We start from the raw sequence: 25,492 nt of genomic DNA on the forward strand, positions 1-25,492 counted from the left end.
TTTGGAGTTGGCGGAAATGTCGGCGGATGATTTGGTTTATGCGAAGGTTGGTAGGGTGGAAGGTGAGCTCCAGGGGCGTTCTGTCCTTGTTACGGTTGGAGGGGTAGGGTCTGAGGGCGGAGGTGCGGGATGTGGACGAGATGCGTTGGAGAGCATCTTTAACCACGTGGGAAGGGAAATTGCGGTCTCTAAAGAAGGAGGCCATCTGGTGTGTTCTGTGGTGGAACTGGTCCTCCTGGGAGCAGATCCGGCGGAGGAATTGGGAATACGGGATGGCATTTTTGCAAGAGGTAGAGTGGGAAGAGGTGTAATCCAGGTAGCTGTGGGAGTCGGTGGGTTTGTAAAAAATGTCAGTGTCAAGTCGGTCATCATTTATGGAGATGGAGAGGTCCAGGAAGGGGAGGGAGGTGTCAGGGATGGTCCAGGTAAATTTAAGGTCAGGGTGGAATGTGTTGGTGAAGTTGATGAATTGCTCAACCTCCTCGCGGGAGCACGAGGTGGCACCAATGCAGTCATCAATGTAGCGGAGGAAGAAGTGGGGAGTGGTGCCGGTGTAATTATGGAAGATCAACTGCTCTACGTAGCCAACAAAGAGACAGGCATAGCTGGGGCCCATACGTGTGCCCATGGCTACCCCTTTGGTCTGGAGGAAGTGGGAGGATTCAAGGGAGAAATTGTTAAGGGTGAGGAGCAGTTCGGCCAAACGAATGAGAGTGTCGGTGGAAGGGTACTGTTGGGGACGTCTGGAGAGAAAAAAACGGAGGGATTGGAGGCTCTGGTCATGGCGGATGGAGGTGTAGAGGGATTGGATATCCATGGTGAAGATGAGGCGTTGGGGGCAGGGGAAACGGAAGTCTTGGAGGAGGTGGAGGGCGTGGGTGGTGTCTCGAACGTATGTGGGGAGTTCCTGGACTAGGGGAGATAGGACAGTGTCGAGGTAGGTAGAGATGAGTTCAGTGGGGCAGGAGCATGCTGAGACAATGGGTCGGCCAGGGTGGTCAGGCTTGTGGATCTTGGTAAGGATGTAGAACCGGGCAGTGCGGGGTTCCTGGACTATGAGGTTGGAAGCTGTGGGTGGGAGATCTCTTGAGGTGATGAGGTTCTGTATGGTCTGGGAGATGATGGTTTAGTGATGGGGGGGTGGGGTCATGGTCGAGGGGGCAGTAGGAAGAGGTGTCCTCGAGTTGGCGTTTGGCTTCAGCGGTGTAGAGGTCAGTGTGCCAGACTACCACTGCACCCCCTTTATCCGTTGGCTTGATGGTGAGGTTGGGATTAGAGCAGAGGGATTGGAGGGCTGCGCGTCGTGAGGGTGAGAGGTTGGAGTGGGGGAGGGGGGTCGACAGGTTGAGGCGGTTAATGTCCCGGCAGCAGTTGGAAATGAAGAGGTCGAGAGCAGGTAATAGGCCAGTGCGGGGTGTCCAGGTGGATGCAGTGTGTTGGAGGTGGGCAAAGGGATCCTCGGAAGATGGGCGGGAGTCCTGATTGTGAAAGTAAGCATGGAGGCGGAGGCGACGGAAGAATTGTTTGACGTCACGGCTTGTATTAAATTCATTGATGCGTGGACGGAGGGGGATGAAGGGGAGTCCTTTGCTGAGGACTGATCGTTCGTCCTCAGTGAGGGGGAGGTCTGCGGGGATGGTGAAAACTCGGCAGGGCTGGGAGCTGGGATCTGGTGTGGGTGTAGAGCTGGGAGTGGGGGCGGAACCTCTAACTGGAATGGGTGTGATGGTGGGGGGAATGGGAGTGGAGTCATGAGCAGGGGTAGTGTTCCCCTCGGGGTTCTGGGGTGTGGGGATAGTGACAGTGGGGTCTATGGGGGGCATGTCAGCAGAATGCAGGTGAGTGGCGCTGGTGGGGGCAGAAGTGGTGGTGACAACGGCAGTAGGGATGGCGGAAGTCACTGAGCATGTGGCATCAGCGATGATGTGAGGGGCGGAAGTGATGTCACATGTGATGCATGAGGAATTGTGAGGGGTGGAAGTGGTTGTGGGAGTGGCCATGATGGAGGCGGAAGTGACATCATCAATCAGCGTGGGGGTGGCAGCTGCATCAGTCGCATGGCTAATGGCAGAATAGGTTCCGAGGCCAGGGGAATCTTCTGGAATGTTTGAGGAGCGCTGGTTATGGAGGTGGGTAGATAAAAGTTTGTTGTACTTACAGTTTTTGATGTTTGAGATGGAATTGAAATACTGTTTGTTGAGAGTATGAATTCTCCTGAGGATGTAGTACAGAGTGGATCCTTTGCAATTCTGAGAGAGTGTGGCTCTCAGCTGAGGTAGGGCTGACTGTAGAGAGGTTAGGTGCTGGCGCATTGCTGCGAGTGTGGAGGGGAGGATCTTGAAGGAGAACCATTGCTGGTGCTTTTGAATCTGTAGTCTGTACTGTTTGTCCTGTTCGGGTCCGAACTCTGCTGGTTTAAAGGTGGTCCGGAGTCCATGTGGGATGAGATGGTTACGGAGGCAGGCTACCTAGTGTGTTTGGCCCATGTCTTATTCACTTACTTATCCAAATGTCTTTTAAATGTTGTAACTATGCTCCCATACACCACTTCCTTTGCAGGTTCATCCCACACGCTGACCACTCTTTTTAAAAAAAAAAGGTAAATTGTCCCTCATGTCTTTTTAAAATCTTTCTCCTTTCAGATATATCCCTAGTCTTGAAATTTCCCACGCAAAGGAAAAGACACCTGCCGTTCACCTTATCTATACTCCTCATATATTATAAACCTCTATAAGGTCACCCGTCAACCCCCTACGCTCCAGTGAGGAAAGTCCCAGCCTATTCAGTCTCTATGTATAACTCAAACCTTTCATTTCTGGCAACATTCTAGTAAATCTCTTCTTATCCCTCTCGAAACTCTCGAAACTTAATATATCAACTAGCCACGAAACGACACGACCAGCTATCCTTAGTAGCCACACACGCAGACAACAAGCAACATGAATTCGACTGGGACAACACTACTATCATAGGGCAAGCCAGACAGAGAACAGCCAGGGAATTCCTAGAGGCATGGCATTCATCCACAAACTCCATCAACAAACAATTCGACCTGGACCCAATATACCAACCACTACAGCGGACAGCTAAAACTGACAACCGGAAGCGGCAGGGACAGACCACTATAAACACCGGAGGAAACATCAAAGAAGCGCTTCGCAGGAGGCTCCCAAGCACTGATGATGTCACCTAGCCAGGGGACGAAACGTTTGCAACAAAAACTTCCAGCTCGGCGAACAGAACCACAACGAGCACCCGAGCTACAAATCTTCGCACAAACTTTGAACTTAATATATTTCCAAAAGATACAATCCACTATCACTAGTTTCGTACACTCAGACAAAGAAGGACGCCACTTTGACTGGGACATCCTAGGACAGGCGAAACAAAGACACGCACAAGAATTCCCAGAGGCATGGCATTCAAACCAGAACTCCATCAATAAACACAGACTTAGACCCCATTTACCTTCCCTTGAAAAATGGAACCGGAAATGACATCACCCACTTTAAGAAACCAAGACTTCTAAATAGGGAGGTGGGACATACCACTTGCGCTTCACTGGAGACTCTCACTGATGATGTCACCTAGTCATGGTGACGAAACATCTGAAAACAAACCTTCCAGCTCAGCAAGCTAACTTACATCATAATATCTTTCCTATAACAGGGAGACCAGAACTTGGAACTCAGGGAGCTGAAAGTTGCAGCTGTCATTGGTGAAGCGATTAAAATCCAGGATGTGCAGGAAGTCAGAATTAAAGGCGCTTAGGTAAATCTGAGTTATGTGGTTAGAGGTTACAGTGATAGGGAGAGCTTTGAAAAGGAGGGTGATGTATTTAAAGTCGCAATGTTGCTCAGCCAGGAACCCAGTGTAGGTTGGTGAGCACAGAAGTACGGGCGAATCAGGACTTAGGGCAAGTTTAAATACAGGTAGAAAAGTTCCACATTCTTACAGAGTGGGTCACTGTATTCCAAGCACATTGTTTGGAGGTGGTATTGTAAGGTGTACTGCAATGACAGCCTGTATGATATTGATCAGTGATGCCCTGATGTAGTAGAAATTGTCTTTTTCTGAATCGCATGATAAAGCCTTCACCTCAGTCTGCTATTGTTCTCCAGTTGAAGCGGGTACCCCCTCACTGTCTGGAAGGGCTGCGATTTGTCTACACGCGACTTGAGATCCTTGTATGTTCAAGCTGCATCAACACAATTGAGGTGAGTCCAAGTCCTCTATCAAATGCTAACAGAGTGAGGGTGGGCCCATCAGACATGGACCCCTTCTGATATTTTACAGAAGCAAAGGGTGCGCCTTTCCTGTCTTCTGCATGCTGAAAAGTCCATTACAGCTGGCTAGTGACTTTGTTTTGGCAGTGGAAACACTCATAGGATGCAAGGGACTGGGCAAACAATTTGCACATGACTAGCATCCCACACCCCTACCCCTCTACCCCATAACACATGAACATCCCTCATGCACCTCCTCCCCGGCGCATATCTGTTGCTATGTGGTGTTTTCACACTGAAATTATTGGCAAGGAATCATTGAACTTCCTGTGAAATATTTTTAAGGGCAGATGGTGATCCAATGCTAACATCTCTAGATTAATAATCCAGAGGGCCAAGCTAATGTTCAGGGGCTTGCAGTTAAACCCCACCATGATATGTGTCATCTTTAAATTTGAATAATTGATTGAAAACTCCAACCATTACAGTGATATGGTTATAAGTAGATCAAAGCTGGGATCTTAATATTCAGGAGTATGTGATTTCTCAAAAATACAGACAAAGAAGGAAAGGGTGGTGCAGATAGTATTGTTAGTTGGAATAGAGGCAAAAGCAAGATGTAGAATCTATCTGTGTGGAGGTTAAAAAATAACAATGGGAAGATGATATTGGTGGATGTAGTCTCTCAGCCCCTGATAGACCTTGATAAGGAAGGATTCACAGTGTATTCGGGACAGTTTCTGAAAATATAATCTAGGAAAACCCCTTTAAAAAGTCCAGAGGATTGGAATCCTGCCAGTGTAACACCTTTATTTGAAAAGGGAGAGAAAATTTCAGGTAACTATAGGCCAGTTAGCTTCTGTTATTTGGAAAATGTTAGAAAGGATGTGAGATGGCATTTAGAAATACATAATCTGATCAAACAGCATGGCTTCGTGATGGAGGTTACAGAGTCATGCAGCCTAGAAACAGGCCCTGCGACCATCCATGTCTGTGCTGACCAACAAACACAAAACTACACTAGTCCCATTTACCTGCACTTGGACCATGGTTGCTTCTGCTGTGGCATTTTAAGTGCCGGTCCAGATGCTGCTTAAATATTTGAGAGTTCCTGACTCCACCACCCCCTCAGGCAGCATGTTCCATATTTATATCACATTTTGAGGTTTTAAAAAAAACAAAATTCTCCTATCTTCTCTAAGCCACTTACGTATCACCTTAAACTGATGTCCTGTGGTCTTGCCTGTCTTTTTGAGAAGTGGCATACTCATTATTTAGATCTTAGCTTTGATCATCTTGTAACCACGTCATTGTATTTTGTTACAGTTTTCAATCATTTTATTCGAATTTAAATACTAGCAGCTGTCATGGGGGTAAAGATTCACATGATCTATTGTTTATGCCTCCCATAATTTTGTGTATCTCAATTGCGTAGTGGCATTATCATTAATCCAGAGGTCGTGGTAATGCTCTGGAGGCCCCAGGTTCAAATCCTGCCACTGCAGATGGCAAAATTTGAATTCATTTAAAAAGAAAATCACTGGAATTAATAGTCCAATGATAACTATAAATCCATTGTCACTTGTTGGAAAAACCCATCCAGTTCCCTAATGTCCTTGAGGGAAAGAAATTGCCATCCTTACCTGGTGTGGCCTCCATAAGACTCCAGATTTATAGCAATGTGGTTGACGCTTAACTGCTCTCTGGGTGGTAAATGCTGACCTACCTAGCGACACCCACATCCCTCGAATGAATAACAAAGATACTCCTACTCCCTACCCCTCAGCTGCCTCTGCTGTAAGGAAAACAAACCCAGCCCGTCCAGTCTCTCCTCATAACTGAGACTTTCCATCCCAGGCAACATCCTGGTTAATCTCCTCTGCATCCTCTCCAATGCAGTCATGTCCTTCTAATAGTGTGGTGAGCAGAACTACATACAGTATTCCGTCTGTGGCCTCAGTAATGTTATATAAAGTTGTTACAAGATCGCTCTGGTCCTGTATTCTACCCCCTAGCTAATGAAGGCAAGCATCCTGTATGCTGTCTTCACTACCTTGTCTACCTGTGCTGACACCTTCAGGGATCTATGGACTCGTACACCAAGGTCCCTTTGCTCCTCATTACTCCCTAAGAACCCACCATTCATTGTGTAAACATTCCCTTATTAGAGTGGACTACCTGACATTTATCTGGATTAAATTCCATCTGCTGCTGTTCTGCCCAATTTACCACAGAGACATAGAGATGTACAGCATGGAACAGGCCTTTTGGTCCAACTTGTCCATGCTGACCAGATATCCTAAATTAACTTAGTCCCATTTGCTTCTATCCCCCTCAAGCCTCCTTATTCAATTACCTATCCAGATGCGTTTTAAATGCTATATTTGTAACAGCCTCCACCATTTCCTCTGGCAGCTCATTCCCCACACGCACCACCCTCTGCATGAGGAAGTTGCCTCTGAAGTCCCTTTTTAAATCTTTCCCCTCTCTCCCTAACCTATGCCCACTAGTTCTGGGCTGCTCCACCCCAGGGAAAAGACCTTGTCTATTTACCCTGTCTTTGCCCTTTATGATTTTATAAACCTCTAAGGTTACCCCCCAGCCTCCAGCACTCATAAAAGCAGAATTAGGCCATTCAGCCCATCGGGTTTACTCTGCCATTCAATCATGGCTGATACATTTCTCAACCCGCTTTCTCCCCATAACCCTTGATCCCCTTAATCAAGAACCTATCTATCTCAGTTTTAAATCTCAATGGCCTGGCCACCACAACCTTCTGTGGCAATGAGGTCCATAGATTCACCACTCTAAGGCTATGCCCTCAGGCCCTTGTCTCTCCTGCCAATGGAAACATCTTCCCAGCATCCACTATGTCCAGGCTGTTCAATATTCTGTAAGTTCAGTCAGATCTCCCCCCCATCCTTCTAAATTCCATTGCATATAGTCCTCAAGCATTCCTCATATGTTAAGCTGTTCATTCTTGGGACCATTCTTGGGGATCTCCTCTGGACCTGCTTCAGGGCAAGTACTTCCTCCTTGAGATATGAGGCCAAAAACCGTGCACAATATTCCAAATGTGGTCTGACCAAAGCTTTCTAAAGCATCAAGTACATCCTTATATTTATATTCAAGTCCTCTCGGAATAAATGTCAACATTATATTTGTCTTCCTAACTACCGACTCAACCTGCAAGTTAACCTTCAGAGAATTCTGGACTAGGACTCCCAAATCCTTTTGTACTTCAGATTTCTGAATTTTCTCCCTATTTAGAAAGCATTAACATACATAACAGCAAAGTGTCCCAGCACTGACCCCTGTGGTACACTGCTTGTCACAGGCTTCGAATTATTATAAACAGCCCTCCACCATCACCCATTGCCTCCCATTTGTTAGTCACTTTTCGATCCAGTTTGCCAACTTGCATTGGATCCTAGTGACTCTTACCTTTTTGGACCAGCTCTCCACGTGGGCCCTCGTTAGAGGCCTTACTGAAGTCCAGGCTTCTTAAGAAAAAAACAGGTTGGACTCTGGTCTGATTACCATCATGCTTGTCTGGTGCACAGTGAGTGGTGGTGATTCTGGTAGCAGGACATTTCCTTCATATAGAGCAATACAGTGCAGAACAGGCCCTTTCAACCCTAAGCTCAGTGATGACCTGGAGGAAGGAGGAACAGCCTCTAAATTAGCTCTTCTCTAACTGTGTTATTGCTCTCTCCATTTCTTTGCCGTTGCTCCCTCTCCCACCCGCCTGTGTCTCTCTCTCTTCCCCCCAAACCCTCCCCGTGTGTCTCTCTCCCACCTGTGTCTGTCTGTTCTACCCTCTCACTCCCCGTGTGTGTGTGTGTCTCTTTCCTGTTATCTTCCCCACCCCACCCTTTCCCCAATGCAGGAAATTATCTCGGTCTGCGGTGGGGACCTGAGCTCTGCACTCCCCTGGCTTGATTTGCACACGCTCAATTTCAGCAACAACTTTATCACCTCCCTGGACAGCTCACTGGTAAGGCCATTTGCCGGGGCATTCTACTGAGACTCTAAATGCACTGTTGGTATAAGATAGCCCCATGTTGCTTATCTACCCATGTCCAGTTTCAGCCCCTATGCTGTGGGGCTCCCACAGTCAATTTTATGTTCTGCACATTTAGATATCAAACCCAGCCTGTTTCAGCTTTGAGTACAATACAGGATTAGATAGAATAAAGCTCCCTTTACACTTAACACTTTACATCAAACACTTCAAGGGCCAGGTACGTCACAAGGTTAGATACAAAGTAAAGCTCCCATCAGCCACTCCCAGGACAAGGATAGCACAGAATTGGATTCAAAATAAAGCTCCCACTATACTGACACCCATCAAGCACTCCCAGTACAGGTACAGCATGAGGTTAAATACAAAGTAAAGCTTCCTTCACACTAGCTCCATTGAAAATTTTTTTTGGGCTGTGGGAATTAGGAATATAGTTGAGACTTGCTCCTGTTCCAGCCTCTCTTCACAACCTAGGGTAATTTTCATTCGTTAAACAAACGTTGATTTGGTTAGTATTTATTACCCACCTTTAGCTATTGTTGTGAAGTAAATCCCCATTGCCGGTGGAAGTCAAACTTGTCTCTAGATGAAGCGTGACTATTTGTCCTGTAACATCACCATTCTGTTGCTGTAAGTCCATGACAGTGTTGCTGAAAATGCAGTAATCTCTCTCCTGGACCAGTTCCCCTGCTGAATCCTAATTTTTTTTTTTTTTGCCAACCCATTCCAACAGGCCCTGCTCAGTGTGCTACGTATTCTGGACCTGAGTCATAACCGAATACGGGACTGTGCAGAGCACCTCAAGGTGAGGCACTCCATCTACTGTGGGGGCTGTATAGCACATGAGCACCTCTGGAGGAGAGGGGTTGCTGGGGGAGGGATGTGTTTCAGGTTTAATGTGAAATGATATGTGGTTTGTGTGATGATAGCTAAGCTAATGAGTAATGGAGATATGGTTCAAGCTGTATTCAATCCGTTTTGGATAGTATGTAGGGTGCTGAGGTGAGCGTTGCAGGAGTACTATTGAAGAGGGGAAGGGGAGTACTGATAATGGGGACCTGAATGCTAATGGTTGCTGTGGAGATAGGACACTGCCACACTTGGACAAATAGCCCTGCAGCTGCATGTGCTCACAGTTAGTCTCTTCCTTTTTATTGATTCCTGCACACTCTAACTGTCCCCTTCTCAATCCTCAGCCCCTGTCAGAACTGGAATATGTTAACTTGAGCTACAATCTTCTGGAAAGAGTGCCCGTCTTCAGCTCCTGCTCCCGAGTTCAGCTGACCACTCTGCTCCTGCGCAACAACAATTTGGAGAATATTAATGGTAAGCTGACCTCTCTGTGTTGGGGGTTTTCAGTTTCAGTGGTTGAGAGTCTGCAAATACATCATTTACAAATACACAATTTTGGGGAAGGAATGGCCCATTCGGCCCCTTCTGTCTGCTCGTAAGATAATAGCTGATGGTAGCCTCAACCCAACCCATCCAGCCCTTATAGTCTTTGACGTCCTTGTTCATCAAGAATCTACCTACCACTGCTTTAAAATATTCAGTGACATCCCCTCACTCTCCAGGAACACCTCCACAGACTCAAATGTTCAGAGACCCTTTTTTCCCTCTTAAAGAAAAAGGAAACCCCGATTTCTGATGGTGTCTCTTGTTCTCAACCCCGATGAGGGATAGCTCTTCCTCTCAGTATCTATCCTGTTAGGTTCCCCCTTGTCACCGATTTCCCTCATCTCTGCACTAGGTAAAGTGTGGATATACTGAGGGATGCATGTTGCGACCTCTCAGAAGTTCCAGTGCAGCTGACAATGCGTTCCTATTCATTCTTGAGATGTGGACATCACTGGCTGGGCCAGCACGTATTGCCCACCCTTCACTGTCCTTGAGAAGTTGTCGCTGAGCTGTCTCCCAGAACCTTGGCACTGTATTTAGTGTAGGTTGACTGTCAATGCTGTTAGGGAGAGAGTTCTGGAATTTTAACCCAACAGGAATTGCCCGGGAAGTGGAATCCTCTGGGCAGTTTCCTGCTGCTTCGAACCCTCCAAAAACTCTCTGATCCTGAGGTCACGTCTGAGGCATCAAGGAGTTCCCACCCGTGACTGAATAGTTTACTTGGAAGCATTAGGTTCTGAAGAAGCGCTCGAAACGTTAGCTCTTCCTCACACTATCCCATCGCCCATATGGAATCAGCAGCCATTTGCACAGAAAGGGGCATGGTTTGTGTGACGGTTCACTGCTGCTGGACTATTCCTGTTGTGAAAGTCCTGCCTCCAGAATCATAGATTTGCTTTGACCCAGCTGGAGGCCATTTGGCCCATGGAATCTGAGTCAGTTTTATCACATAATGCCAATCTCCTGCCTTTTCCCGTATCTAATGGCTGCTTGAATGCCTTAATTGAGCCCTCGACCTCCCCCTCATATAGGCTCAGCCTGTCCAAGTTTCCCTCATAAAACAGATCCCAAGGGTCAGATAATTTAAACCTTCTTTTGAACTGCGTCTAATGATGTCCTTGTCTGTCAATATCAAAATCTGTACATAATACTCCAGGTGTGGTCTCAGTAATGCCCTCTGTAACTGCAGCAAAACACCTCTACTTTTATTATCCATTCCCTTGAAATAATCCATTAATTTGTTTTGCTAATCACTTGTTGTACCTGCATATTAATTTGAAAAATGAATGTACCAGCCCACGCAGACCTGAGCTTCAGACTTCTGTCATCTCTCTCCATTTAAAAAAAAATGTGCTGCTTTTGTAGTCTTTTTGCTAAAGTGGTAAAATTGACGATTGCAGATGCTGGAAATCAGAAACAGATATTGCTAGCAGCATCTGTGGAGAGAAAGCAGAAATTGACAAATTCACACTGCCACTTTACATTCCATCTGTCGGATGTTTGCCTTCTTGCTTACCTATGGGTACTATTTATGTTGTCTTCATGACTTATCTTCTGACATATCTTTGTGTCATCAGAAAGCTTTGCAATTTCAGTGCTTTCATCCAAGTCATGAGTTTTTAGATAGTTGAGTGTTTAATTCCTTTGGAAAGTTTTTTGAAATTGTTACTGCCACTTCAGGCAGTATGGTCATGATTACAACAACTGCACTTTGACATGTCATGAGCTTCTGGGCAGTGCTATATAAAGGCAAGAGTGTTCTTTCTTTTGATCTTCTGATATCTCATTCCTTTTTTAGGAGTTGAGCATTTATCACACTTGAAACACCTGGATCTGGCCTACAACATGATCTCGGAGCATGCCCAGCTCGCTCCTCTGTCCCAGCTACACAGCCTAAAGGAGGTGGGTGGTGTGACTGACAGTACAGTGAGGGTGAGTAAGATGGGAAACACTGAAGGATGGGGGAGATTGCACAATCCCACACTGGTGTCGCGGTGGGGAATGGGTGAACTTTTTAATTAGGGAACTGAGCCATGTCTCCTGTACAAAAAAGTATGCCTGACAGTAAGATTCGCTATTGCAGAGGGCAATTGTTTTGAGACCAATAGCCATGTAACTGAGGCGGCTGGTGACTTATATTAGAGGTTTGCTAAATTCAGGGCTAACCTGGATTTCTTGGGTGGACTTCTGCTTCCATATCCCATTTTCCCATGTCCACCCCATCTGACAAAACTTCAGAGCAGGTGTGTAATGCCTAGTATCTTGTCTTACAGCTCTTCCTTCAAGGGAATCCTGTATGTTACCAAAGACGCCATCGGCCCTGTACTATCTATCACCTTTCCCCCAAAGCTGCCTTCATGCGGGTAAGTGTCCATGGGTAACACTGAGCTGGTTAGAGTTTGGAGTCTCTCATTGCTACTCGGGTCATTTCCTGAGTTGCTGGGGAGGAGCAGCAGCAGCAGCGTGCTGGAATGTTTCTGGGGACTGGGTTTGGCTTTGTGCAATCCATTCACCACCTTTTGCCTTCAATCACTCTGGATTACCTGATGAGGGAAGGCTGGATAGATGGAATTTAGAGTCAGAGAATACTTGATTGAAACATGTAAGATCCTGAGAGGATGTGATGACAGGGTTGGCATGGAAAAGGATGTTTCCTCTTGTGGGAGAATCCGGACCCAAGGATCATAGATTAAAAATGGACAGTGTTCACTGATACCTGCAACTGCAGGCAGCTGCATATGTGCTATTTCTGGAACACACATGTACACAATACACCATCATTTACAAGTTATGCGATATCATGCGCAAAGGCAGTAATGTACATGTGCAGAAAAGAGCATACAGTTTCGAAATAGGGTTGAGTGGGGAGAAGCCTTGGATAGGGGGAATGCCTGGAGGCAAGAGGGGGTCAGGTGCTGGAGCTAGGGGGCGTGGTGAGGTGGATGATGACAAGGTGGGCCCAGAATGTGAGAGAAGTGGGGGGCCGACCAGGAGGGCCCAGGATCTGGGAGGCGCTTTCCCCTCCTCTGCCTTCTTCCATGTCCAATCCCCTCCTTTCTCTCTCTCTCTCTTTCTCTCTCCCCAGTCTGTTTGTATGCATGGAGATGATTTAAAGCAGGACAGTGCACCCGTGTGCTGGTGTCAGCAAATGCACCTGTAAAAACAAGGGGTCATAATTTAAAATAGAGATGAGGAAACATTTTTTCTTCTGCAGGATTTGACAATCTTTGGAATTCCCTTCCTCAAAAGGTGCTGAATATTCAAATATTTTTAAGACCGATGTAGTTTGATTCTTGTTTACCAAGAAGATTATTGAGGATATGCAATACTGAAGAATTGAGGTTAAAGTCAGATCAGCCATAATCTTACTGAATGGCAGATCAGGCTCGAAGGGCCAAGTGACCTGCTCTTGTTTTTGTGTTCATGTGGTATTGCTGTGATAGTTTTCTGTGCTGGAGAAACTGATCAAATGTGATTTGGCCTTCTGCTGTCCTGCCATTTTCGCGAATGTGAATGATCCATTTGTGGATATGTTTAAATCTGGGAAAAGCAAGTTTTTGGTGTCTCAGAATCGAGAGAAATGGGGAGTGGATGGGACAGTAGAGTTGAAACGCAAGGTCTTCCTGCAGTAATACAAGGCTTGGAGTATTTTGTGCACTGTTTTGGTCTCCCTCCCTCAGAGGGGGATGTACTTGTTAAAAAGGTGGTACAACTAAAGTTCATTAGGCTGATACCAGGGATGACAGGACTGCTCTGTGAGCAGAGATTGGTCTGTACTCACTAGAGTTCACAAGAATGAGAAGGGATCTGATTGGAAGGTATAAAATTCTAGAATGGCTGGACAGACTAGGTGCAGGAAGGATGTGAGTAACATTGAGAATTTATGAGTTCACACTGTCCCTTTCTGATTGCGTCATTGGTATATTATTGACTCTTCTGTTTGTTCCTACGCAGCTGATTTTGGATGGAGAACCATTGACTATGGCAGAACTCACGGTGAGTACCCCATCAAGAGTGAAATGTCTTCTGTCGGTCCTTTGCGCATCCACGTGACAAAAGGTTACACTCTTAAATTCAGCTGAAAGCCCCATCGAACACTCCCAGGATAGGGACAGCACTGGGTTAGATACAAAGTAAAGCTCACCTATGCTGTCCCTATCCAACACTCCCAGGACAGGGACAGCACAAGGTAAGATACAGAGGAGAGCTCCCTCTACACTGTCCCTATCAAGCACTTCCAGAACAGGTACATCACCTGGTCTCAATTGAGGTAAGTGCCTTAGAATAGGTCACCCATTTAAGACAGAAAAAGAAATTAGTTTTTGGGCCCCTCTTCCTGAAAAAGAATCTTTGTATGTTTTTAAAGCAGAGGACAGTAGATTCATGTTAACTATGGGGTGAATGATTCTTAAGGTAGATGGGAACTCTTATTGAATGGCTGAGCAGGCTTGAAAGGGTTGAAGTCTCCTTATTCATAAGTTTGAATAATATCTGTATCAAACCCCTTTGATTCTCTCTTAAGGAGAGAAAATCCCAACATTTGAGGTCCCTCCTCCTTCTGACCATTCTCTGACGTCATCTGCACCCTCTCTACTACAATCCTGAAATGTCATGACCTTCCCTTTTGCAGTACCTGCCAAAGTCTGGCCGGCTAATTGGACAGTCAATGCGCCACTCTTCCCGGAATAGCACGCTCAGGAATGTTCTGGAATCTTCGCTGACCAGTAACCGCAGTGACAGTGTATACTCATCAGCCAGCAGTGCCAGACCAATCACCCGCAAAAAGGTAAATGCTTCAACTTTTTACATATTCATTCATAGAATGTGAGTGTTGCTGGCTGGCAGTCCATGTGGTGTGGCTATCCCCACTGTGCCATTAGGGCAGAAATTCTTGGATTTTAATTTGGTGACACTAAAGAAACAGCGATTACTTCCAAGTCAGGGTGGTGTGTGTCCTGGAGGAGAACTTGGCGGGTTTTCCCATGTATCTGCTACCCTTGTTCTTATCGATGGAAGTGGATGTGGTTTTAGAAGGTGCTTTCTAAGGAGCCTTGGTGAATTCCTGCAGTGCATCTTGTAGGTAGTGGCAGTGCGTACTGAGCATCAGTAGAGGGGGGAGTGGATGTTGAAGGTGATGGAAGCACATGGCTTTATCCTGGATGATGCCGAGCTGCTGCTTTGTTGTTGGAGTTGCACCCATCCAGGCATTCTGTCATCATTGTTACCACACGGTGTAAACTCTCCAGCTTAATTTAAACCAACACAGAAAAGATTTATCCCATGCAGTAATCTGTGAAAATTTGAGAGCCAAGACCTAAAGTAGAAATTCAAGTGTAACAGAGAATAATTAACTGACAACAATTTACAACTCCTTCCTCTAACCTATCTTTACTTTCCCTTCTATAATACTAGTCTGATAAAAATTCCAATTATGGATTTACAAAACAAAACTTCTTATCTCAAAATCAGGCAGCTTTCGGTTCTTCTCTGTATTCCTGTCTTTTCTTCTGGGGAGTCTGCTTCACAGGTTACTGATCGATAAAGGTACATTTTAAGAGAGCTACTTTTGGGTAGTCTTTACATGGTTGTGGCTTGGCAGTTCTCCTTCCAACTGTTCAATTTTCCCTGGTCTTATACCCCCCCCCCCCCCCCCCCCCCCCCCCAAGCATCGGATTGTGTCATTGGCTTTTAAGATTGTCAATATACCCAATTCAAACTGGATTGGGGTATAACTTAAACTGATTGGCTAAATTCGAATTTGTTTTTGTCTCCAGGCAACCAGCTAATTGAGTTGTTCAACCAAATGTTACATTATACTTTTATTCAGAACACTTGGTACTGTCAGATAGTTCTACTAGCTTTTAACTTTCTTAAAGGTACAGTACACCTACATCTTCATAACATCATAAAACCTACTTTGACCATGCACTTAAATTGGCGTACCAAAAGCAAGATGTTGAATTTGTGTATGAGCCTGTGGTGTACTTCCGCCAACACCTTTCTAATTCTATAAAAACATTAGATGGGCAGGATGTAGAGAAAATGTTTCCAACCTCTGGAACTGTTGAACACCACCAATGTCATAAATGTAGGCTTTGGTCATTAACTAATCCAATGGGAAACTCAGAGCGGCGGGAGTGTGCAACTCCGCGTTAGAGAAGGTGAAACAAGGATGGGGAGATGTTTTGTAATGATTCTAGGTAAAAGCATGAGGAAAGAAGATTGAAAATATGTTGAGAGCATAAACATCAACATAGACTGCTTGGGTTGAATGGCTGGTATGTTTCTGAGCTTTAGATGGAGTGCCCATATCCTACATAATCAAACTGACCAGGTTTTACTGTTTTTTTTCCTTTATTGGATACCAACCTCACACCCATTGCAGAGTAAGATCAAGGTGCGGACTGCCAGTATCTCGGAGCCAAGTGACAGTGACAAGGATATTCCGAATACTCCAGTCATATCGCGTGAGTGTTTTGGAGATCTGGGCCACAAGCTGACAGAAGGGACGTGGAGATGTACAAAATTGGAATTGTTCAAATGAATGCTTAAATTGCCAAAAATGTGGGTGAGCAGGGTGGTTCAGATCCCTTGCAGACCGAAGGAAGGAGTTTATGGGTGGCACAGTGGTTAGCACTGCTGCTTCACAGCGCCAGAGACCCGGGTTCAATTCCCGCCTCAGGCGACTGACTGTGTGGAGTTTGCACATTCTCCCCGTGTCTGCGTGGGTTTCCTTCCACAGTCCAAAAAATGTGCAGGTTAGGTGAATTGGCCATGCTAAATTGCCCGTAGTGTTAGGTGAAGGGGTAAATGCAGGGGAATGGGTCTGGGTGGGTTGCGCTTCAGTGGGTTGGTATGGACTTGTTAGGGCCTGTTTCCACACTGTAAGTAATCTAATCTAATCTAATATTGCAATGCTCAAAGACTGGATGAAATAGAACTGGTGTTTTACCTCTTAGTCACACTAGTATGCATCAGTAATGATTTAATGGCGTTAAAAACAAAGTGCTGGAGAAATTCAGTAGGTCTGGCAGTACCTTTGGAGGGAAACTTAACGTTTTGAGTCCACCACGACTCCTCTTCAGAACAGGGTAAAGAGAAGCTCTGAAGAGGGGTCATACTGGGCTTGGATCTCTCGCTCTCTCACTCTCTCCCCACAGATGTGGCCAGACCTGCTGAGTGATGTTCTCTCTAAACCGCACGTGCAGCTGTCCCAGAGTCTTTTGCATGGTGATTGGCATTGGCCCAGCATTGCGGCCCAGAGGCACAATCCTCGAGTACTCGTACAACCAGAAAGAAAGTGACGTGGGACACTGCAGCTGAGTTTCTCCAGCAGTTTGTGTTATTTCAGATTTCCAGCTTCCGCAGTGATTTGGCTTTTATATAATCATACTGAATAATTGAATAGGTTGGAGGGCTGATGACTATTTTTATTCCAGTGTCTCCTTTTCTACAGGGAAAGTCTGCCTATAGAATACGTAATACAGAAATGGGCAAAATGATTTGTTGGGTGGGAGGGACTGTCTATGACCCAAGGTTAAACAGGTTGGGACTGTACTCACTGGAGTTTAGAAGAATAAGCGGTGATCTCATTGAAACCTATTAGATCCTTAAGGGGCTTGGCAGGATAATTGCTGAGAGGATGTTTCCTCTCATGGTAGAGTCTAGGTCCAGAGGACATTGTCTCTGATTAAAGGGATGCCAATTTCAGACTGAGGTGAGCAGGAATTTCTTCTGAGGATTGAATGTCTTTGGAGCTCCTTGCCACAGAGAGCTGTGGGGCAAAGTCTTTGTGTATATTTAAGGTTGAGATAGATTCTTCAGAGGGACCTTCAAGGGTTGTGGGGAAAGGGCATAAAAGTGGACATGAAGAATGTCGAATCAACCATGAGCCCTTTGAATGGGAGAGCAGAATCAAGGGTTGAACAGCTTATCTTTTTCCTATGTCTGACGGTCCTACGGCCAATTTTTCTGTTTGTAAAACTGCTTTGTCATTCATTCCTGGTCACTCTGCAGATGTTGTCTTGCAACACCAGGAGGACATCAAGAGGATGGATGAGCTCCGTGGTCAGATTGGGGACGATTGGCTGCGCTATCAGCATCACCTGAACAGTCCCAGTGAGGTGCAAACGGGCAACTCTGAGGTGGCCAACACCCCTGGCAAGGATGAAGCCGACAGCTCCTCCAGCATCTTCCATCGCAGAAGCAGCCTGGACGCTGCCTCCGAGGATTCAGGAGACCATGCCAGGAGCAACGAGACCACTCTGCTGGCCCCGGTCAGCAACCAGGATGAATGTGCCTCCTCCAGCTATCTCGCTTCTGAAGAAGGAGCTTATTTGAATAATTCTGTGTCACTAATGGAGACACAGGAAGAGGAGGAGGAGGAGACAGTGAGAGGTACAATTCAAAGTGTTGGGGACATAGCCCTTCCTGATGTAGAGATGTCCAATGAGAGACAGTGAATTAGTAACCGTACAGTAAAAGATACTGGGAAATGGTAATCAACTATTTGCAATCTATTTTAGTGACTTGGATTTTGGGAGCAAATGTAACATTTAAATAAAGCGAGGATGGGTGAGAAAGTAAGTTATGAAGAGCTCATGAGTCTGTAAAGGGATATTGATGGGTTCAGTGAGTGGCAGATATATGTCAGGTGGAGTATAATGTGGAAAAATGAGTCTGTCCACTTGAACAGGGAAAAAGAGAAGAGCAGCATATTATTTATATAGAGATTTCAAAATACTGAGGTTCAGAGGGATCGGGGTGTCCACGTACAGGAGTAACAAAAAGTTAGTATGCAGGTAATTGGGAAGATTAATGGAATGTAGCTGTTTTAATGCCAAAGGAATAAAATATAAAAGTGGGGAAGTGTTGCTGCGATTGTACACAGCCATAGTGAGACCTGGAAGCCTCTTGTACAGTTTTGCTCTCCTTGTTTAAGGAGGGGTTTGAATGTATGGCAAACATTTATGAGTCAGTTTCTCAGCTGATTCCAGGGTTGAAGGGTTTGATGAGAAAATCTATACTCATTGGTGTTTAGCTGAATGAGAGAATCCAGCAGTGGCTGTGCAGCGCTTTTGGGACGTCCTGTTGAAAGGTTATTGTGTAAAAGACAGAGTCTGTCTTTCTGTCCGCACTGTTAGATGTCTGCCAGCCCTTCATCGTTGGCCGGTTGGTGGAGGAGGAGCCTGAGTTGGAAAGCAGCTGGATGTTCCTGAGAGTGACAGAGGACCAGCTCCTGGAGGTGGACCTGATGAATGCAGACGTCCTGGAGAAACTGGAGCTGAGCAGCCTGACAGCCATCCATACCTCCGAAGAGTTCTGGGAGGTAAGCCAGTTCTGGAGAGGTTGCCAGATTTACCTGCTACGGGTGGTTTCTGCTCTTGCAGACTTGAGTTGCCCTCAGGATCTTGGTTTAAATTGCGTAGAATGGTACAACACAGACACAAGATCATTCAGCCCACTGTCCCTGTAGTAACTCTTCAAAAGCGCTATCCAATTAGTCCCACTGGCCTGCACTTTCTCTGTCATCTTGCAATATTCCCTTCTGCACTTCCTTTGCAAATTCCCTGTGGAAGTTTACTACTGAAGCTGCTTCAGGGCTCCTCTGGCTATACATTCCAACGTGTCATCACATGCTGCTTTAAAAAGGAAATTCTCCTTTTCCTATGGTTCTCTGGATCCGAGGTTGAATCCTGCAGCCCCTCAACAATCTTGCTAAGAATCACTGTCGTGACAAACTTACTCTTTCTCCTCTTCCTGCCCAACGAATCCAAAAAAGTTCAAGTAAATTGCAGGGCCTTCATTCTGATGAAAATGATCCTGATGGTCTGGTCCTCTTGTTTACAATAGCAGTGTATCTCTAAATATCTCTCTTCTCAACGGACTTGCCTGCAGTGCATCTTTTTGCTTTGTCACAGGGGGGGCCTCTCCCTGTGCACCTTTTTAATGCAGCACCTTACTTCCAGATCATTCTCTGAACGGTATCTTTCAGCGATAAACACCCTGGGACTGGTCTACTTTTTGAAGGAGCCGTGGCAGAATGTGATTCCGTTTAAGAACATATGAAACAAGTTGGTCGATTTTTGATCAAACATATTCTGATTTGTCAGTGATGAGACAAAGGTGCACTGGAGTGTTATGTCTCTTGTACATTCGGTTCCCTTTTAGGTCACTGGCTGAGAATGAGCATCAGGTACAGACCTGCAGATGTTAGCCTCTCTCTCCATCACCGAAAGCATCTGTAAAGGATGGCCAGTGCACAGTTGGTATTGCGCACCCACTGGATCACTTGTTACCTCTGAAAGGTGCCCCTGGGGAAAGATTAATCACTCACTCACTCATTCACATCCTTCCTTGTATGTTCAACACTAACACACCAGGTATAAGCTGGCATGTGTGAAAGGGAGATTTCTGCATCAACATTAAACTCAGTTTATGTTTTATAGCAGCAAACCTTTTTGTAATTAATTCACAGGATGTGGGTGTTGCTGGCTGGGCTTATTGTCCAAACCTTAATATCCTGGAGAAGGAGGTGGTGAGCTGTCATGTGCTGTGGGTTGACCCTCGATGCCGTTAGGGAGGGAATTCCAGGATTTTGACCCAGTGACAGTGAAGGAATAGTGGTTATATTTCTAAGTCAGGGATGGTGAGTGGCTTGGAGGGGAGCTTGTAGGTGGTAGTGTTCATTTATTTCTGCTGCCCATTCCCCTTCTGGAAGCAGTTTGGAAGGCACCTTCTTAAATAATTTTGAGTTGTTTTTTAAACATGGTAGGTAGTAAATCTTTGGAATCTATGGTGGTTCAATGATTCTACACTAAGATCGAAAGTTTTCAAGATACTAATGATATTGAGAGTTCTGGAGGCATTGTGGGAAAATAGCATTGAGATCAATGACCAGTCACAATCTAGACAGCACGGGCAGCACAGTGGCACAGTGGTTAGCACTGCTACCTCACAGCTCCAGAGACCCGGGTTCAATTCCTGCATCAGGCCACTGTCTATGTGGAGTTTGCACATTCTCCCCGTGTCTGCGTGGGTTTCCTCCGGGTGCTCTGGTTTCCTCCCACAGTCCAAAAATGTGCAGGTTCGGTGAATTGGCCATGGGAAATTGCCCACAGTATTAGGTGAAGAGGTAAATGTAAGGGAATGGGTCTGGGTGGGTTGCTCTTCAGAGGGTCGGTGTGGACTTGTTGGGCCAAAGGGCTTGTTTCCACACTAAGTAATCTAATCTAATCTAGAAGGACAAAGCAGGCTTGAGGGGCTGAATGGCCATTTCCTGCATTTCAATGTTGGTTTATTTCTCATTCTTAACATGAGAAATGGAGAGACACCAGATCAGTTAGGACTACATTCACTGGGGTTCAGAAGAATAAGGGGCGTTTCATAGAAACTTATAAAATTCCATCAGGACTAGACAGGATAAACACAGGATGTTCCCGATGACCAGGGAGGAGAAAGTGGACGGCAGATGCTGGAGATCAGAGTCAAAAAGTGTGGCGCTGGAAAATCACAGCAGGTCAGACAGCATCTGAGGAGCAGGAGAATTGACGTTTCGGGGGCAAAACCCTCATCAGTCCATTCATTCCTGATGAAGGGCTTTTGCCCGAAATGTCAATTCTCCTGCTCCTCGGATGCTACCTGACCTGCTGTGATTTTCCAGCATCACACTCTTGACTGCAATAAATGGTCAGGCATTGAATTACGGAGCAGACTCAACTGGCCTGCCTCTGTTCCTGTTTTCTCTGTTTGTAGCTCATCTCATCTCAGATTCAGAAAGGTCAAGTAGCTAGTTCAGCATTTTCCAGTGCCTGAACCCTGAACCTATCCACCAGCTCATCCCAAGGGAGGTTCTGAGCCTCCCACCAATGGCCTTGCTCTGTACTGTCCCTTTTCTGACCTGGGCTGAGCGGGACTCTTGTACGACAAATGGATGCAAAGCCGTCCAGACTTCCCCGCACAGCAAGCTTATACCAGCTGTGTTTTTCACTTCCTTTTTCTATCTCCCCTCACCAAACCCACACACCCCGAACCCAACCCAACTGCAGCCGAGGCCCAGTCATAACCTGATCTTCTTTATTTCAGGAAAATAATTCTGAGTCTTGCCTTTCTCGGCAGAGCAGAGGACAGGCTCTCCCGGCAGTGGAGTGTTCCTTCAGTTACATTCGCAGGGACAAACGCAAGAGGAAGTACGTGATCCTGGACAAGAATCCCCAGGATGCCTCTGAGGTGAGTGTGGAACAGAGCATTACCAGACATCAGAAAATGTTAATGACCTTGGAGGGAGTGCAGCATAGTTTCAACCGGTTGATACCTAGCTGCCACAAATTGAGTTACGCAAACCTAGGGTTGTTTTCCCTGGAATTTAGATGTCGTGTGATTTGATCAAGTTTACAACCTGCCAACTGGAAGAGAGCGAAATTATTTCAGTTGGTTGGGGAGTATAAAACGAGTGTCAGATCTGAATGTTTCAGGAGTGAAATTTGGCAACCTTTCTCTCAATACACACTATCTCTCACTCACACAAAATATGGAAATCTCTTCTACAAATGAGAATTGATATTTGCCAGTTGATTAACAAAAACACATCAGTCACATATTTAAAATTTCCAGTGGCATACTTAGTTCTTTAAAGAGGTAAATCCACCATCCAAATGCAGTCTGGTCTATGCACCCAGAGCATTGTAGTTGAGTCTTAAGCGTAGAAAATAGGAGTTGGGAGTAGGCCATTTAGCCCTTCAAATCTGCTGATCGATGACTGATCGCTCAGCTCGACAGCCTGTTCCTGCTTCTTTCGTGCCCCCTCCCCCGTATTCCTTGATCCCTTTAGCCCGAGTGCTGTATATCTAAGTCCTTCTAGAAAGCATTCCAGTCTTTTGGTTTTGACTGCTCTCTGTGGTACAAAGTTTGACAGGCTCACTACTTTCTGAACAAAGAAATTTCTCTTCTCAGTCTTATATGGTTTTTACACCATTTCCTTAGATTGAGCCCTGTTTCTGGACCTCTCTGCTTCTAAAATGGCCTAATGAGCCTCTTAGTTTACTTCGGACAATTAGGGATGCACAATAAATGCTGGTCTTACCATCAACAGCACGTCCCTTTTCCTTTCTTATAAACTTAAGACAAAGCTGACCATATGGGTTAGGTGATTGTACCCTCAATCCCACTTCCCTTTCTATCTCCAAAGGTCCCCTTACTGCTTTGTCAACCAAACATTTGTCCAGTACAGCCTGGAATAAAATAAGAGACCCAGCTTCCATGATGCTCTGAGTAAGAAAGTTCCGATGATTATCCATCCTCAGAGGAAGTTCCTACTCATCGCCATCTTAAATGGGTGATCTTTTTTTTTCTTAAACTGTGGGCCCTCATTCTGGATTCCCTTGCAAGTGAAGATATCCTCTCCGCACCACCCTCAATTGAGCCCCCTCAATTTTTTTAAAATCTTGCAATAAGATTCTTTCTCATTCTTCTAAACCCCGTGTGTATCACCTCAATCCTTCTTTGTGAAATAACCCTTTCATCCCAGGAATCAGCCAAGACTACCTTCTCTGAGCTCCTTCCAATGCAGGTATGTACTTCCTGAAACAAGAAGATAAAATTATATTTTCCAGGTGTTTGTTTACTCATTCACAGGATGTGGCTGTTGCTGGCTGGGGCACATTTTGACCCATTCCCAATTGCTTCCTAGTCTGCCTGGCTTGCAAGGGCAATTAAGAGTCAGCCACATTGCTGTGGGTCTGGAGTCACGTGTAGGCCAAATCCAGTAGCAATGGCAGATTCCCTTCTCTACAGGATATGAATGACCAAGATGTGTTTTGCCCTGATGAGTGACAGTGGTTAAATGTTCATCGATAGGCCAGATTTAACTCCAGTTTTTTTTTTAATTGAGTTCACAGTTTGCCATCAGCCATGCCAGATTCAGACCTGTTTCCAGAGGTTTAACTGGGGTTCTGCCTCATTCCTGATGAAGGGCTTATGCCCGAAACGTTCTCCTGTTCCTTGGATGCTGCCTGACCTGCTGTGCTCTACCAGCAACACATTTTCAGTTCTGGATAATTAGGCCAGTGACATTAATCCCACTAATGCCCTGTCTGTTTGCAGCAAGATTTCTCTCATAGAAAGTAACTCTGCCATCCTTCCCTGCTCTGGCCTATGTTGACTGCTGACCCACACCAATGTGGTGACTCTTCTCCGCCCTCTGAAGTAGCCTTGAGAGCCAGTCCATTGTGAAGGTGACAGCCCAGCATCACCACCTTGGGGCAATAATTTAATAACATTGCCATGGGTGTTTAAGCCTCATGAAGGAGTAATAATCCTTTTCATTGCGTTCCAGATCGTGGCAGTGAACTACGTTTTTTGTTTAAAATACCTGACTGTTTTTCCTTATTTATCTTTAGTTCTTGTCATCTGGTTACCGATCACACTTCTGCCTCTCTCCCCCACAACAATTTCTCCTGACGTACTCATTTAGAACCCGTTATAATTTTGTGAAATCCTATTAAATGTACTTTCTGCAGGATGCCAAGCTCCTCCTCCTCATATGAATCTTTTAATAATATGTTAGTCAAAGTTCACAGTCACCTTCATTGGCCTCCTGTCTCTCTATACCGCCTGACAGTCTGGGTGTGTTTATTATATTCACTCATGGCACATGAGTGTCACTGGCTGGGTCAGCATTATTGTGTGTTCCTAGTTATAGAGCCATAGAGTCATCAAGATGTACAGCACGGAAACAGACCCTTCGGTCCAACCCGTCCACGCCGACCAGATATCCCAACCCAATCTAGTTCCACCTGCCAGCACCCGGCCCATATCCCTCCAAACCCTTCCTATTCATATACCCATCCAAATGCCTCTTAAATGTTGCAATTGTACCAGCCTCCACCACTTCCTCTGGCAGCTTATTCCATACACATACCACCCTCTACATGAAAAAGTTGCCCCATAGGACTCTTTTATATCTTTCCCCTCTCACCCTAAACCTATGCACTCTAGTTCTGGACTGCCTGACCCTAGAGAAAAGACTTTACCTATTTACCCTATCCATGCCCCTCATAATTTTGTAAACCTCTATAAGGTCACCCCTCAGCCTCCGACACTCCAGAGAAAACAGCCCCAGCCTGTTCAACTTCTCCCTATAGCTCAAATCTTCCTTGCCTGGCAACATCCTTGCAAATCTTTTCTGAACCCTTTCAAGTTTCACAACATCGTTCGGATAGGAAGGAGACCAGAATTGTACGCAATATTCCAACAGTGGCCTAACCAATGTCCTGTACAGCCGCAACATGACCTCCCAACTTCTGTACTGAATACTCTGACCAATAAAGGAAAGCATACCAAACGCCTTCTTCACTATTCTATCTACCTGCAACTCCACTTTCAAGGAGCTATGAACCTGCACTCCAAGGTCTCTTTGTTCACCAACATTCCCTAGGACATTACCATTAGCTTACCATCCAACAAATGTGAGGTGATGCATTTAGGCAAGTCTAATTCTAGAGCGAATTATACAATGAATGGAAGAGCCTTGGGAAAAGTTGATGGGCAGAGAGATCTGGGAGTGCAGGTCCATTGTACCCTGAAGGTGGCTGCACAAGTGGATAGAGTGGTCAAGAAGGCATATTGTATGCCTGCCGTCATTGGATGGGGTATTGAGTATAAGAGCTGGCAGGTCATGTTAACAATTTACAAGACATTGGTTCGGCCACATTTAGAATATTGTGTCCAGTTCTGGTCGCCACATTCCCAAAAGGATGTGGACGCTTTGGAGAGGGTGCAGAGAAGGTTTACGAGGATGTTGCCTGGTATGGAAGGTGTAGATGAGGTTGAGTAGGTTAGGTTTATT

The 25,492-nt window shown here is 45.7% G+C and overlaps 1 protein-coding gene across 2 annotated transcripts in view; it reads left to right on the forward strand.

The window, feature by feature from the left end:
* The window catches only part of stk11ip (serine/threonine kinase 11 interacting protein), a 129,107-nt gene that overhangs the window by 34,762 nt on the left and 68,853 nt on the right, over window positions 1–25,492 (forward strand). For both annotated transcript variants that reach the window (XM_087989370.1, XM_087989371.1), the window contains exons 5-16: window positions 4,122–4,217; window positions 8,116–8,223; window positions 8,984–9,055; window positions 9,447–9,576; window positions 11,447–11,550; window positions 11,922–12,011; window positions 13,603–13,644; window positions 14,279–14,434; window positions 16,034–16,115; window positions 17,665–18,045; window positions 18,792–18,976; window positions 21,766–21,876. In XM_087989370.1, the coding sequence (XP_087845496.1) occupies window positions 4,122–4,217; window positions 8,116–8,223; window positions 8,984–9,055; window positions 9,447–9,576; window positions 11,447–11,550; window positions 11,922–12,011; window positions 13,603–13,644; window positions 14,279–14,434; window positions 16,034–16,115; window positions 17,665–18,045; window positions 18,792–18,976; window positions 21,766–21,876 (1,557 nt within the window). The remainder of the gene's footprint in view (window positions 1–4,121; window positions 4,218–8,115; window positions 8,224–8,983; window positions 9,056–9,446; window positions 9,577–11,446; window positions 11,551–11,921; window positions 12,012–13,602; window positions 13,645–14,278; window positions 14,435–16,033; window positions 16,116–17,664; window positions 18,046–18,791; window positions 18,977–21,765; window positions 21,877–25,492) is intronic.

The sequence above is a fragment of the Chiloscyllium plagiosum genome, unplaced genomic scaffold (assembly GCF_037043375.1).
Source record: "Chiloscyllium plagiosum isolate Xiang-an unplaced genomic scaffold, Cpla_swu_hap1 HiC_scaffold_7, whole genome shotgun sequence".
Lineage (NCBI taxonomy): Eukaryota > Metazoa > Chordata > Chondrichthyes > Orectolobiformes > Hemiscylliidae > Chiloscyllium > Chiloscyllium plagiosum.